Raw genomic sequence first — 16,357 nt, 5'->3', positions numbered from 1 at the left:
GACCGACGAAGGGTGATGATGGATGGCGGCACGAGACGCTAAAGGAAGCATCTCAAACCGATAAACCCATCCCATGAACCCGTAACTCGTACGGATTGAACCCGCCAAAACTCGAGTTCTTCGTTGGTCGATAATAACCCCTAATTTTTCTTAATTGATTTCGGACGATTTTAAAAGTTTTGGTCCAACACTGACCGTGGCCGACCGATGCTCAGGCCTATTTCTAATCTTTTTGTTCTCACCTAAACTGCTCGTACTTGCTACAATATATTCCGTACTAGTAAACCAATCCCATCAAATTGATGGCTCGAGAGTCTTTAAGTTTTGGTAGAATCTGATTTTGAAAAAGAAAATGCTAAAAGAATCACTTGAAGTGTAAAAATATGTAAGTTTTACGAGTCTCGTACATAATATGGTTTCTCTATATTGAAAAAGTTAAAAAATAAAAATATTAAGCAAATAAACTGACTCCTATTCATCTAGATTAAAATGCCTGCAATTTATGAGGATTATGATAGCAAACTAATTGTTAGATTGTTTAACTATGTGAAAAAGTAGTGAAAAAAATAATGAAATGTCCTAATAAAGATTTGAATATAACTTATGATTTCAATTTTCAAATCTAAAAGTCTAAAACATATAAATAATATAATTGCATAAAAAAATAATTAAATATATTTCGCATGAAATTATGAGTTACTGATAATCATTAGATAACCTAAAAATGGATCGATAATGATGACACATAAAAAATAAATTCATGATAAAAAAAGTAAAGGTTTATAATTTGATTTTAGTCTTCAATTAAGTAAAATAGGTTAAGATTAAAAAATAAAAAGAAAATAACAAAATTAACAATAAAAGAAAAAGAAAAAAAATTAAAGATAACTTTTATGTATAATTTTACTGTAACACATAAAAATTCATAAAAAATGAATCAATAATATATTACATATTTTTTTTTAAAATAATCAACAACTCATTTATTTTTGCAGTGTAGTTTTTTTTAGGTAAAAAGAATTGAAGTGTAACTAGCTAGTAAAGTACTACCTTAAGAAAAGAGATTAAAGCCTAAGGGTAGCTTGATAGGAGTTGATAAAAAGTGACTCAATAGGTCCAACAATAATAAATCATTATGATAAACTCATATATCATCTTAAAGAAAATGATATAATATTTAAGTTTAAATTTTAATAAAATATATATCATCTTAAAGAAAATGATATAATATTTAAGTTTAAATTTTAATAAAATATAACAATATTCATTAATAATAACAAATTTACATTTAGAATAAATAGTATCAAATTAATATAATATAAATTATAAAAAATAAAAATATTAAAATTGTAAATTAATATAAATTATTAAATTATATTTATGAGACAAGTATTAAAAATATTTTTTAATTTATAATTTTTTATTAAAAATTAAATTAAAATTTAATTATTTTTAATTGAACCAACTCAAACTACTTTGACCATTATTTTTACCAATTTAGATTGGTTATGGACCGATTTTACTAATTTTTGACTAGTTCGATGTAAAATGATTTCTTGGCCCAACCAAACTGATTTATGATTGATTCTTGGTCAAACCGGTTTGATTGGGCATTTTTGTCTGATTTTTACAACTATAATTCAAATTGAAGGATAATTAAAAAAATATATTTTATATATTAATTTAAATCTATATAATAAAGTATTATATGATATTTAATTTTTTTTAAAAATTTAAAATTTTATTTATATATTAAAATTTTTTAATTTAAAATTAAATTATTAAAATTTAATATTAATTATAAATTATTATGTAAAATAAATATATTAAGACTCGTTACCGTATGAAATGTAATGTTAAAGAAGGAAAATTTGACTTCGAGTCAACTAAATCATAATAATTGGGTCTTTCTACATGCCTTCTAAGGGGGTGTATTGGTTTAGGATTTCGTAGGATTTTAAAAGACTTTTTTTGAGTAAAAAAATCCATTGGTATTCAATCAGGATTTTATGTCACTTAAAAACAATCCAGTGGTATTCAATCTGGATTTTCAAGATTTTTTAAAGAGTCCATTAAAATCCACTGGTATTCATTTGAGATTTTTTACAACTTAAAAACAATCCATTGGTATTCAAAAATATAAGGATTTTAAAGGATTGTTGTATGAGAGGGATTTTGAAGGACTTTTTAATGTTATCTATAAATACCAGATTCATAAAACAATCCCATCCAAACCCATCGGATTTTGAAGGATTGTTTGAAGTGACTTTTCAAGTGTTTCAAGAATTTTCAAGTGATTTTTTTATTTTTTTTTCTATGCTCCTGTCTTCTCCATTTTTTTCTCTACTAATAATATTGCACTATTGTTCATTGCTCATATATAATATTGTAGTACTGTTCTCATCTCATTCTCCTATTTTGTGAAACTCTGATATGTAAATGATAGTGTCATTAACTTGTTATATTTTTCTGTTTGTTCTCTTTAATTGACTTGCTTTATTTTATTCTATGTAGTTGAATTTGTTCCTTTATATAACACAAAAAAATGATTGAAATTTTAACTTTCAAGTGGTAATTTTTTTTATAACACACGTCAAGAAAAGAAAAAGGTGAAAGATGAAATAGATATCATAATCTCTACAATATATATATATATATATATATATATATATATATATATATATAAGATGAATTTGTTAGGGTTTCTGTGAGTAGAATGAGATGAAAATAGATCTTAGTTGGGAGAAGAACCCTCTCAGCATAAAAATTGCGATCTCTCTCCTTCCCTTAATTTGTTACTCTTATCTCTCCTCATTTTATGACTCAATAATTATTTTATTTTTTTTACTATGAAATTTTCTTTCTTTTTTTATATTGTAAAATTAGGATTTTTTTTATATTTTAAAAAAAGAAAATTAACATAAGACATTGTAGTATCTAATTTTTTAGGATTTAGGATTTATGCCTTCATTAGCTTATTTTTTTTTTTTTAAAAAATATTGTTAAAATATTTGTTAGAATAATTTACATTTATAAATATCGTTAAAAATTATCATATAATATATAACTAAAATTATATATATATATATATATATATATATATTCTCTATATCTAAATATTTCCGTTTATATAAAAAAAATTATATATCTAAATATTTTTCCAGTATCAAATATACTGATTTTTTTTATATAAAAAATTATCTTATGGTTCTATATTTCTGTTTTTGCATGTTTTTTTTTATAATGGCTGAGGTATTTGATCCGTTGGGATAGCCAAGATATATTCGATCTTGTATGATTTGTGTGCTTCTAAAAATAATAATATAATTTTATTGATTTTGTCTCTTATCCATAATTATTTATATAACTAGTTTTCAACATATATTGTTTTAGTAATTCAAATAGGAGATTCACAAGGAAATAATAAAGGAAAAGGAAAAGAGAAAAAAATATAGCTTGAAATAAGGAGGATTATGATGAATTGTTACAATTGATAGTAGATGCTATAAAAAGAGGATAAGATATTATAGAGAATTATTATTATTATTATTATTATTATTATTTATCTAGACATTATTATTAATTTTTTTTTATTTTTGTCTTTGACTCTTTTTAAATTTGAATGTATGAATTTTTTTTAAAATCTTATCAAATGTCAAAACTCCACAAAAATTCTACAAAATCCACAAAATCCCACAGAATCCATTAAAATCTTGATTCAAAAGTCTTGCAGAATCCATTAAAATCTTGATTTTAAGTCTTATAGAATCCTGCAAAATCTTAAAAGTCATGAAAATCCTGCAAAGTCTTTTAAAATTCGCAGGATTTTTTTTAACTAAAAAATTCCTTTAAAATCCTAATCCAATACACATCCTAAGTGTTGTGTACACATTTAATAAAATAAAAAAAAAAAGAGAAAAAGAAAAATTTTCAAGGTATCTATAAACAAAGACATTAAGCATTCCTAGTGATTCATAAGTAAGGATAAGGGGAAGGTGAGAATAGTTAGTAACAGGGAAAGATGCAAGGAGAAACAATAGTGTTGTACCCAGCCCCAGGAATAGGGCACATCATTTCCATGGTGGAGCTAGCAAAGCTCATCCACAAACACCATTTCTCCACCACCATCCTCCTCACCACCGGCTTCAGGGACCACCCCTCCATTGACGCCTACATCCGCCGCATCTCCGCCGCATATCCCACCATCTCCTTCCTCCGCCTCCCCCACGTCGCCGCACCAACCGCCGCCATCAGCGGCGCCGCCAAGTGCTTCAGCTTCATCAAAAGAAACGCCCCCAACGTAGCCACCACGCTCACCCAAATCTCGGAATCCGCCACCATCAAAGCCTTCGTAATCGATCTCTTCTGCACTTCCGCAATGGAACCAGCTTCTTCCCTGCAGATCCCCGTCTACTACTTCTTCACCTCCGGCGCCGCCGTTCTCGCGCTCTTCTTTTGCTTTCCAAGAATCCACGACGACACGAGCGCGTCGTTTAAGGATATGGTCGGGGTGGAACTGCGCGTGCCGGGTAACGCGCCGCTGAAGGCGGTGAACATGCCGGAACCCATGTTGGATAGAAACGACCCTGCGTATTGGGACATGCTGGAGTTCTGCACGCACCTTCCGAAGGCGCGTGGGATAATAGTTAACTCGTTTACGGAACTTGAGCCTGTGGCTGTGAAGGCCCTAGCCGAAGGCGCGTGCTTCCCACATCCAACACGTGCTCCTTCTGTTTACTGTATTGGACCCCTCATCGCGGAACCTCAACATTCAGGTTTGTTTCTTTTTCGTTAAATAATGTTACTTTTTAACTGAACTGCTATTTTCATTTTTGCACATTTTATAAGATGCTTCATTATTATTCTTTTTATTTTTTATTTTTTAAGTAATTCTTCGGTATTTTATATTTAAAAAATTTAAATATATTTTTGTTCTAAAAATTTGAAATAAATTTATATTTTAAATTTTTAAATTTTAAATTTTTTTTTTATGATTTTTAAAAATTTTATTTTTATATTCAAATTTTATTAATAAATTTATATATAAAATTTATCAATTAATAAAATTATTATATTAAATTTAATTGATATTGTGTAAATATATTCATTTATCTTAAAAAAAATATAAACAAGTTTACCTACTTGAAATAATATTTAAGTGTATTTAAAAATACTCTCCAACTTTTCCATGTTGCCAAATCACGTCAATGGATCGTCAATGGAACTAATTCAATATTTAAGTTATTTAAAAATGAAAAAAGTAATTTTTAATATGTCATGTCAATATTAAGTAATTTAAGTATAAATTAATTTTAATAATAAGAAATTTTAAGAAATTTAATTTTTAAAGTTTTTTTCTAATTATTTATAAATCAAATTTAAATTATTATTAAAAAGGATAATTACACTATAATAAAAGAAAATAAATTATAAGAAAAATACACAATAAACAGATATTAAAAATAAAATAAAATAATAGTAAATACATAAATATTATACAAAATTAATTTTTATTATTATTATTTCTAAAACGTTTTCAAAATCTGGTAAGAAATAATTGTTTCAAGAAGAACTTTCTCTATTTTTCAAGTAATTTATGTTACCACATAGAGTTCTTTAATAACAAAAAATTAAGATTTAAATTGTTTCATGACACAAATAACTCTTATTAGAGTTGTATTCATAATCTCTAACTGGAGACATGATTTATCTCTACTGTATCTTTGCACTTACAATTCAATTTATAAATTAGCATTGCTACAGCCTCCGAAAGCCAAAAATGCTCAAAATGATTAAAAAATTATTATCTTTAAATAAATTTATTATAAAATAATTATTTTATAATAAATTTATTAAAAAATAATAATTTTTTAATTATTCGGACAATTTTTTGGCCTCCATATTCAAAAGATACAGCATTTTCCTTTATAAATTAACCAAACTTGTTTCATATATTAAATATATTTAATATCAACACAAAAAAGACTAAAACATCATATGATTTGACATTTGAGTCAAACATGAAACGGTGAACCACACATTTTGCAAGAAAAAACTACGACACATTTTCGAAGGCTTTGTCTTATAAATTTAAAAAATAATTTTAAAAAAACAATATATACTTTTATTTTTTTTTTAATTTTCAATTATAAATTTCATTTTATTTAATTCTATTAATTTAAAAATCAACTATAAACCAAAAATCACATATAAATCTTAATTTTATCTACCAATCACATATTTTTTTATTAGTTAAATTCTGATTAATATGTTAATTTAATTTTCATTTAGTGAGTCTCATTTTCAAATCAGTAAAATCCACACAAATTCCAATATTGGATCGAATGGAAAAGAATATGATTGCAAAACTTTAGTTGAATTTTTTGCTTGATTCATATAAAATAGATGTAAGAACGGATAGTAAACAATGTTTGTCATGGCTGGATGAACAACCACATAGAAGTGTGGTGTACTTGTGTTTCGGAAGCCGCGGATCGTTCTCACTTCTCAGTGTCCCAGTTGAGAGAAATAGCGAAGGGGTTAGAGAAGAGTGGTCACAGATTCTTATGGGTTGTGAAAAGGCCAACACAAGACTCGGGAACAAAGCAGGTACATGACACAACATCGGAATTCGACTTGGCTTCGGTGTTGCCAAGTGGGTTCATCGAGAGAACCAAGGGTCGAGGCCTAGTGTTGAGGTCGTGGGCCCCACAAGTGGAGGTGTTGAGTCATGACTCGGTGGGTGGGTTCGTGACTCACTGTGGGTGGAACTCGGTGTTGGAAGGAGTGATTGCGGGAGTGCCAATGATTGCATGGCCACTGTACGCGGAACAGCACGTGAATAGGCACGTGATGCTGGAACAGACAAAGGTGGCTATTGCAATGGAACAAAATGAAGATGGGTTTGTGAGTGGGGAAGAAGTGGAGAAAAGGGTGAGGGAGTTAATGGAGTCACAAGAGATTAGGGAAACAAGTTTGAAGTTGAAACACTTGGCTTTGGCTGCCGTTGGAGAATTTGGATCATCCACAAAAGCACTTGCCAACTTGGTTCAACCATGGAGTGGATTTAGTGCTTAACATGATTGTTAACTGTGATTGTTAATTAATAATGTTGTACAACAGGTCATTGTTTTCACATGAATTTTAGTTTTTGAGTATGTTTGGAGCTACCATAGAGGCGATAATACTCTATATAACATTTGAATCATTTGATAATATATTTTTATTATGTATATTAAATTTAACATAATTGGTGTGTTATTTAACAATTAATTACATTTTAAATAACATAATTAAACTCAAGTACAGGTTGTACAGTATAGTGTCAAAAAATTTGTAATCTACATGCTCTAATAATTAAGTTTAATTTCCGCATTCATTTTGGCTACTTGATTGTTTAAATGTTAAAAGATGAGGATATTAATAAATTACTCTTAACATTTGTTAAAATTTTTGAGAAATGTGAAATTTTTAGACATATTAAAATAATATAAGGTAAAGTAAAAGATCCAAGTGGAAACTTGAAAGAAAGAGATGGTCCTGAATGAAGGTTGTTACATGCATTTAGTTTGTAGGTTGGTGAATTTTAGGGTGTGGGTTTAGGAAGTTTAGATACAGAGGGGAACCAATTATTATGAATAAGTGAGTGAGGTTCAAATCATAACATTGTTATTGTTTTGGAAGAATTGGATCACACATCCATTTGGGACAGTGGATTCACATTCATATTTAAATGATTCCATCAGCTCCACTTTTAGTTTGTTCTAGTTTTTTTGTTCTCACCTAAATTGCTTGTACTTCTACAATAATTTGTTCTTTTTTAGGGGTGCGGGTGTGAGGTTTTAATGACATGATTACGAATTATATTCATTAATAGTAAACCAATCTCATCAAATTGACAGATCGAGAGTCTTTTAAGTTTTGGTAGAGTTTGATTTTGAAAAAAGAATGCTAAAAGAATCACTTGAAGTGTAAAAATATGTATGTTTTGCGAGTCTTGTACATAATATGGTTTCTCTATATTGAAAAAGTTAAAAAAAAAAAAAGCAAATAAATTGGCTCCTGTTCAACTAGATTAAATGTCGGCAATTTATAAGGATTATGGTTGCAAACTAATTGTTAGATTCTTTAATCGTGTGAAAAGTAGTGAAAAAAATAATGTCTAATAAGATATAATAAAATTAAATTAAAACCTAATTAAAAAGTTGCCTAACTTTCCATGTAGACAAGTTGCTCAAAATCTCTCATTGTAGCAATAGATTATCCATGTGTCTAATTAACAAAAAAATAAAATAACTATCCATATGTATATATATATATATATATATATATATATATATATATATATATATATATATATATATATATATATATATATATATATATAATGAGAGATTCACTTATTTTATGAGTAAGTCTTGATAAACTCACTTCACTCCATAACTCATGTTTTACATCAAATTATAATAATCTAATCATTGAATTAAAAGATTTTAATGCATAGATCAAGTTTACAAATTTTTAAGAAATTTAAAAACTATTTGATATTTCATTTTATTAATTCGAATCAATATTTTCAAAACTGGATCGTTCATTGAACAGATCTAGGCATTGGTTTAATGTTCAATAGTTTGTTGAATTGTGTTAAGCCAATATTAATAAAATAATAATAATTATTATTATCAATGTTAAAATAATATTAAATAATATAATATTATAATTTTATAACACTAAAAAATTAAATAAAACATTATTTATAAATTTTTAAAATTTAATATATGTAAAATTTTAAACTATATATAATATAATATTTAAGTTTAAGTTTTAATAAAAATATAACAATGTCCATTAATAATAACAAATTTACATTTATAATAAATAGTATCAAATTAATATAATATAAATTATAAAAAATAAAGATATTAAAACTACAAATTAATATAAATTATTAAATTATATTTATGAGACAAGTATTAAAAAATATTTTAATTTATAATTTTATTAAATAAAATAAATTATAATTATTTTTAAGTGAACCAACTTAAACTAGTTTGACCATTATTTTTTACCAATTTAGATTGGTTTTAAACCGATTTTACCTATTTTTGACTGGTTCGATGTAAAACGATTTCTTGGACGAACCAAACTGATTTATGATTGATTCTCGGTCAAACCAGTTTGATTGGCCAATTTAGTTTGATTTCCACAACCATGATTCAAATTAAAATATAATTAGAAAAAAGTATTTATATGATAATTTAAATCTATATAATAAAATATTATATGATATTCAATTTTAAAAAAAAATTAAAATTTTATTTATACATTAAATGTTTTTAATTCAAGAATTAAATTATTAAAATTTAATATTAATCATATTAAATGAAATAAATCTATCTGGACTAGTAACCGTGTGAAGTGAAAAGTAAAATATTGAAGAAGGGAAATTTGACTTTGAGTCAACTGAACCATAATAATTGGGCTATTGCTCCGGTGCCCTTTTATTTGGAGGGGTTGTGGTGCCCCTTGTTTGTAAACCAATGACAGATTGACATGTGGTTTTAATGAGGTGAGTCACCTTGTGAGCTGGAAAGGTGTGACATGAAAGTTGAACATTTCGTAAAGGGACAACAAGGTAATTTCATCGAAGGCTATCAACGTAAAATTTCCCTTCTCCGCTTAGGGCTTCGTATTGTGAATTTTACTGCCCCGTTATTGAACCCTAAAATTGGCGTTTTCCGTCGAGGTGGTTGCGAATGTGATTTTTGAATGCACACGAAGAGTCGTTGTTGTTCTCCGGAAGGCTAAGAAGGTAAAATTGTCCTTCTCCGCTTAGTGCTGTGGATTGTCGTTTTCTGGCGACGTGGTTGCGACTGTCCATTTTGAAAGCGCACGTATAGTCGTTGTGGTTTTGTTTTTCGTTGTTGTTTTCCGGTGAAGGAAGTTGGTTTGTCAGGCATAAAGTGTCATCATCTCCGACGAAAGAATTTTCCGACGACGCATTTGACCGAAGTGGTTATCTGTTGGTGTCGGTCATACATGTAAGTGTTATGTTCCAGATACCTTTTGCATAGTGTTGTTGTGAAGAATAATATTTTTTATATGGCTCGGTTTGTTTTTGTTGGTAATTTGAAATTGTGATTTAGGGTTTAGGGACTTTGATTGTGTTGTTTAGTAATATTTGTGTTCGATTTTTCACATACTATACAGATGGCAAATTTCAATGGTGAAGCATGTGTTAATTTAAGTGATGAAGAAGAGTGTAGTTTTGATGACATTGATATTTGTAAAGATAGTGATATTGAAAATTTTGAAGAAGAGAATGAAGATATTTCTAATGATAGTGAAAGTGAAATTGATAAAGTAGAAAATGTAGGTTTAAGTGGATTTGATTACAAAAGTTATATTAATTTAACAGCAGAGGAGATTTTGGAGATGGAGTTCTGTAGTGAACATGATGCTTATAAATTCTATTTTGGTTATGCAAAGTATCATGGTTTTGGTGTTAGAAAAGATGAAGTTGGTTATGACAAAAATCACAATATTGTAATGCGTCAATTTTTGTGCAACAAGGCGGGTTTGAGGGATAAGAAACACTTTATTAGAGATGATAGGAAAAAAAAGCATAGACCTTTGACACGAACAAATTGTAAAGCAAAATTACGTGTTCATTTAGATGAAAAAATCGGTAAATGGAAAGTGGTATCGTTTGAGGCAAGTCATAATCATATTAGATGTGAAGATAAATATGTTTCATTAATCCCTACATATCGTGGGCTGTCTACTACAGACAAAGCACAGGTTGATTCGTTGCACGCTCAAGGTGTAAGAACATGTCACATAATGGGTTTCATGATGGAGCAAAAGGGGGGCTGTGTTGGTTTAGGGTTCAACAAGAAAGATGTTTATAATCATATTTCACAACAAAGACGATGTAAAGTTGAAGGGGGAGATGTAATTGCTGCCTTAAGTTATTTACAAGGAAAGGCAGATAATGATGCAATGTTTTTTTCAAGATATGTTGTTGGTGAGGAAGGTGAACTGAAGCACCTATTTTGGTCTGATGGTACCAGCAGATCTGATTTCCAATGTTTTGGAGATGTTGTTGCATTTGATAGCACGTACAAGAAAAATAAGTACAATAAGCCTTTAGTAATTTTTTCTGGAAAAAATCATCATTCTCAAACTGTTATATCTGGTTGTAGTGTTGTTTTAGACGAAACAATTGAAACATACAAGTGAGTGTTAGAAACATTTTTGGATGCAATGTGCAACAAAGAACCGAAGTCCATTGTGACAGATGGTGATGGAGCAATGTGGGAGGCAATAAAACAGGTGTTTCCAAATGCTACACATAGACTTTGTGGTTGGCATTTGCAAAAAAAATGCTTGTCAAAATGTTAAGAATTCAAATTTCTTAGCTGACTTCAAAAGAGCGATGTATGGTAATTTTTCATCAAGTGAATTTGAAAAATTTTGGCAGGAGTTAGTTGTTAAGCATGAGCTTCAAGATAACAATTGGGTTAATGAAGTTTATAGGAAGAGGGGCATGTGGGCTCATGCATATCTTCGTGATAAATTTTTTGCAGGAATAAGGACAACGTCATTATGTGAAGGGATTATTTCTTGTATCAAAACCTATATAAGGAGGAAAAATACAATTGTTGAGTTGTTGTATAATTTTGAGCACTCCTTAAGGGATTTTAGGTACAATGAACTAGTTTCTGATTATAATTCATTATATACTGAGCCTGTTCTGACATCCTCTCTTCGAAAAATTGAGCGACAGGCTGCTAATTTATTCACAAGAAATATTTTTAAACAAGTGGCATCAGAAATTATAACTGCTGGATCTTTGAATGTGACAAACAAATTTGAAGTTGAGGAGAAAGTTTGTTTTAAGGTGGACAAATTTTGTGAGCGTGACTGGGAACATAATGTTGGATATGATAAAGAAGAAGGTAAATTTGTTTGTGATTGCATGATGTATGAGTTTTGTGGCATTCCATGCTCGCACATAATATGTGTCATGCGATATGAACACATGGAGTGTTTTCCAAGTAGTTTGATTTGCAAGAGATGGTTGAAGGATGCTAAAAGTTCATATATGTCATCTTTCACTACAAGAATTTTGCGGATTAGCGAGGGAATTTAGCGAGGGAATTTAGCGAGGGATATAATTCCTCTCTAATTCCTCGCAAATTAGCGAGCAAATAGCTTGGATTTATATCCCTAGCTAAATTTCCTCGCTATTTTGCAACCAACCTTTGTCCCCTTGCAAATCCTTCGCTAAAGTTAGTGCTTCTTTAGCGAGAAACTTAGCCCTTCGCAAATGCCTTGCAAATCCCTCCCCAAATTATGAGTCAAAATAAAAAAATAAATTTTTCATCTTGCGAGGGAGTTTTCTTGTCGCAAATTCCTCGTTAATGAGTTATAAGTACAGCCCTCGCAAATTTCTCGCAAATCCTTCGCAAATTAGGGAGGGAAATTTTTTTTCGCTAATCCCTCGCAAACACTACAAGAATTTTGCGGATTAGCGAGGGAATTTAGAGAGGAAATAGCTTGGATTTATATCCCCGCTAAATAGGAACATTTTGCGACCAACCTTTATCCCCTCGCAAATCCTTCGCTAAAGTTAGTGCTTATTTAGCGAGGAACTGAAGCCCTCGCAAATGCCTAGCAAATCCCTCTCCAAATTATGACCCAAAATAAAAAAATGAATTTTTCATCTAGCGAGAGTTTTTTCTTGTCGCAAATCCCTCGCTAATGAGTTATAAGTATATCCCTCGCAAATCCTTCGCAAATTAGTGAGGGAAAAGTATTTTCGCTAATCCCTCGCAAATAAGAGATTACGTTGCTTGCAATACCCTAAAAAATGTCTCGCAAATCTAGAGAACAAAAGTCTTGCAAATTGACTAATATTATCTAATATTTTTTAATTATTGAATATTTAAAAATATTTTTAGATTTATTAAATATATCTAATATTAATTTTAAAAATTATTAAATATTATCTAATATAATCTATTAAATAAAATTATTGATTAAAAGATAAAGCATACAAATTTTTAGACTTAATTTATTGAATAAGAAATTCAATATATAACGTAATTACATTCATTAAATAACTCGTTTAAGAGATTAGCCGCGTTAAATCTTAGGGCCAGCTATCCTACCTTTTGAGGTGCCTTCGACATAGTGAGGAGATTAGTCACTGTTATCGACCCTGAATACTTCAAGAACGAACGTAAAAAAAAAAAATTAATGATTTATCAAAATAACAAACAAAGAACAATAAAAATTAAAAATCATACTAAATAATTTCTTAAATTTTGATATCTTTAAAGTTAATCCCCTTAAACTTTATAAAAATAAAAAAGTTAACCCTTAAACATCAATAAAGTATATTAATTTAGACATTAAATCAATAGTTTTTTTAAAGATTATTACAATTTTTTTTTTAAATTAGTGTTACTTCTATAAGAAAAAAAATACTATTTATAATATCAATTTAATTAGTCAGATCAAATCTTAAGTCTTAACTCTTACAAATATAAAAAATTTAAGTTGAGAGAGAATATAATATATACTTATTTAGTCTCCATCAAATTCATGAAAAAAATTGTTAATGAATTTTTTTATAATAAATAAAGAATATACCAAATTAATAATTTATTAAAAATAAATGAATTATAAATTATATGTTTAGAATTACGAACAAGACAATAGTGCTAGGTTTGGACGAAGGAGAGAATACTCGGTAGTTACTTTTAATCTTTTCTCTTTCCCTGTAGTGGTATAAATATAAGAGAAATTCTATGGTACCCATCTTATTTGAGAGGGTACCGGTATAGTTTTTTATATTTTATATTTTTAGTAATTTATTTAAATAATATTTATAATATTTTATTCTTTCAATTTTTAAATTATTTAGTCATTTTATTTTTATTTTATATATTCTAATTTATTTGTAATAATATTATTATATATTTAAATAGTTTAATTTTAATAATTTTTTAAGTATATTTTTATCTTTTCACTTAAAATTTTTGAATTTTTATATTTTAATTTTAATAATTTTTTAAGTATATTTTTTGTCTTTTTTTCTTAAATTTTTGAATTTCTATATTGTAATTTTAATAACTTTTTATTTCTACTATTTATTAATTTTTTCTTTTTCTTTAATATTTTATAATATTATTGAAAACTTATAATTTTAATCTCTATAATTTTATCTTACTTTTTATTTTATAAGTATAATTTAGATTATTTATTTTATAATTAAATTAATTTTTTTAAAAAGAATTTATAAATTTACATAGAAAAATATATTGAAATCCTTCTATCTTTGAAGATAGCGTAGCAACTCCCTAAATATAAATACCCACTCACCTCCTTCTTCTCTCTCTGCCGCTCACTCCTTTCAACTTCCTTCTCAGGCGTAGCGCATGCTCCAACTAACGCAACATAAAATAAAAGTTAAGTAATCTGAAACCTCCAACTTGGCCGCCGCACAATGACGGTGTTTTTCGCCAGGCAGTTGTTTCCGGTGGACTACGTGGCCGAAGTGTCGCAGCGCCTTCTAGAAGCCTCTCACTCCGGCGATCTCCCCCTCGCCTTCCACTGCATTGCCGATCCCTCCATCGACGTCAACTTCGCCGGCGCCGTTACGCTCAAGACCGCCGCCGCCGACCTCCTCCTCCTCCCGGAATCCCCCAGCCAGGTCCGCCTCCACTTCCAGGAATTCGTCTCCGACGTCTCGCCGCTCTTCCTAGCCGTCCACGCCGCCAACGCCGCCAATGCCGATTTTGACTGTTTTATCCTTTTCATAAGTGTGGATTCGTTGATTTTGAATTTGAATTTGAATTTGAATTTGAATTTGAATTTGAACTATTTTGTTTGCTCAGCTTGAGTGAACAATTCGCTGAGAGTGGCATTGTTGTTAACATTTCTGAAAATTTCACATAGAAAATGTTGGTTTCTCCTTTTGGTTTGCTATTTTAAAAAAATACTACTAGAAAACGTGGTTATCTGAAAGTAATTTTTGTTGTCATGAAATGATTTTCAAAATTTATGATTATCAGAAATCATGATTTTTATGTACGGAATTTTTTTTTCGTGTACTAATCTTAGAAATTTCTTCTTGCGAGTTCAAAATCAAAACTTCTATACCTCTGTTTTAATTTTCAAAACGGAAAAAGATATAACAGCTCTTGGCTCCGTTCGTGTTTAATTTATTTCAAACAAAAGTGGAAAAAGTTACGTTGAATTTGAATTTTTGAATCCAGTTCGCGTTTTTATTGGATGAAATTTCGTGGTTGGTCCCCACTCTACTTTTCTCCGTCGTTGTCATTCTAGTCAATACATTTATCTCTGTCCATTTGCCCTTGTAATTCTTCCTGAATCTAAAGCGGGACAGATACATATACTCGGGTACCAAGCATGTATCCAAATCGATTCAGTGTTTGGGGTTTTTGAAGCGACAAAGAAAATGAATATTACGATCCGTAAGGATTTCAAATCATTCTAAGCTAGAGATGAAATGACACGTTCCTTTTTTTCCCTGAGGAAATGATAAACGAAGCGACAAATTTAAAAAAAGAAAAGAAGCAATAGCTAGACAATTGCTAGGGAAATATTTTGACGGAATAACGAGATAATTGCTAGGGACGTATTGCGAGGGAATAGCAAGATAATTGCTAGGGAAATATTGCAAGGGAATAGCGAGACAATTGCTAGGAAAATATTGCGAGGGAATAGCGAGACCATTGCTAGGGAAATATTGCGAGGGAATAGCGAGATAATTGCTAGGAAAATATTGCTAGGAAATAGAGAAGGGTCTGCGAGGGATATTCAGCGAGGGAATTGCAAAGCCTTAGCTAAGAAATGTAGCAAGGGAATAGAGAGGGGTTTGTGAGGGAACATTAGCGAGGAATTAGCTACAAATTAGAGAGAAATATTTTGCGATCCCTTAACGAGGGAATAGCGGGGAAGCTTGACCGCAAATTAGCGAGCAAATAGCAAGCATCCTTAATATAATTAGCGAGGACCTTAGCGAGGGATTGACGACAGATTTTGCTACAGATCAGCGAGAGATTAAATCCCTCGCTAATTAGCTACCTGTATTTAGCGAGGGAATGGTCTCTCGCAATTTCATCACTATTCCGTCGCAAATCTGATTAGCGAGAGATCAGAGACGAAATAGCGAGAGAATAGCCCCTCGCTAATATGTAATTTTCTTGTAGTGTTTTGAGTCAGAAGTTGAAGATACTGATATGATGGTTATGGCTCGTTTTGCATCATTGGCTACATGTTGTAACAGTCTGTGCAGTATTGCAGCAAAAAAATGTGATAGTTT

The 16,357-nt window shown here is 29.5% G+C and overlaps 3 protein-coding genes across 3 annotated transcripts; all 3 read left to right on the top strand.

Moving 5' to 3' along the window:
* The first annotated feature begins 3,979 nt into the window (after positions 1-3,979).
* Positions 3,980-7,249, top strand: LOC109805618 (UDP-glycosyltransferase 88F3-like). The gene is given in 3 exon segments (XM_020367778.3): positions 3,980-4,775; positions 6,406-6,515; positions 6,517-7,249. Coding segments are annotated over 3 exon segments (1,425 nt in total). The 5' UTR covers positions 3,980-4,021; the 3' UTR covers positions 7,078-7,249.
* Positions 7,250-10,209: 2,960 nt separating this feature from the next.
* Positions 10,210-11,241, top strand: LOC145952734 (protein FAR1-RELATED SEQUENCE 5-like). Its single transcript, XM_083065684.1, has one exon. The coding sequence runs from the start codon at positions 10,210-10,212 to the stop codon at positions 11,239-11,241; it is 1,032 nt and encodes a 343-aa protein (XP_082921810.1).
* A 24-nt stretch (positions 11,242-11,265) lies between these two features.
* LOC145952733 (protein FAR1-RELATED SEQUENCE 9-like) lies at positions 11,266-12,154 on the top strand. Its single transcript, XM_083065683.1, has 2 exons — positions 11,266-11,334; positions 11,483-12,154. The coding sequence occupies exons 1-2, from the start codon at positions 11,266-11,268 to the stop codon at positions 12,152-12,154; spliced, it is 741 nt and encodes a 246-aa protein (XP_082921809.1).
* Positions 12,155-16,357: the final 4,203 nt, after the last annotated feature.

This window comes from Cajanus cajan, chromosome 10 (assembly GCF_000230855.2).
Source record: "Cajanus cajan strain Asha chromosome 10, NIPB_CcT2T_4, whole genome shotgun sequence".
In the NCBI taxonomy this organism is placed as follows: Eukaryota; Viridiplantae; Streptophyta; class Magnoliopsida; order Fabales; family Fabaceae; genus Cajanus; species Cajanus cajan.
This window is presented reverse-complemented; position numbering and strand designations above follow the sequence as displayed.

Coding starts and splice junctions, on each gene's coding strand:
- LOC145952734 (XM_083065684.1), top strand. CDS start 10,210: ATGGCAAATTTCAATGGTGAAGCATGTGTTAATTTAAGTGATGAAGAA.
- LOC145952733 (XM_083065683.1), top strand. CDS start 11,266: ATGTGCAACAAAGAACCGAAGTCCATTGTGACAGATGGTGATGGAGCA. Junction 11,335..11,482: donor TGTGGGAGGCAATAAAACAG/GTGTTTCCAAAT, acceptor AAATTTTGGCAG/GAGTTAGTTGTTAAGCATGA.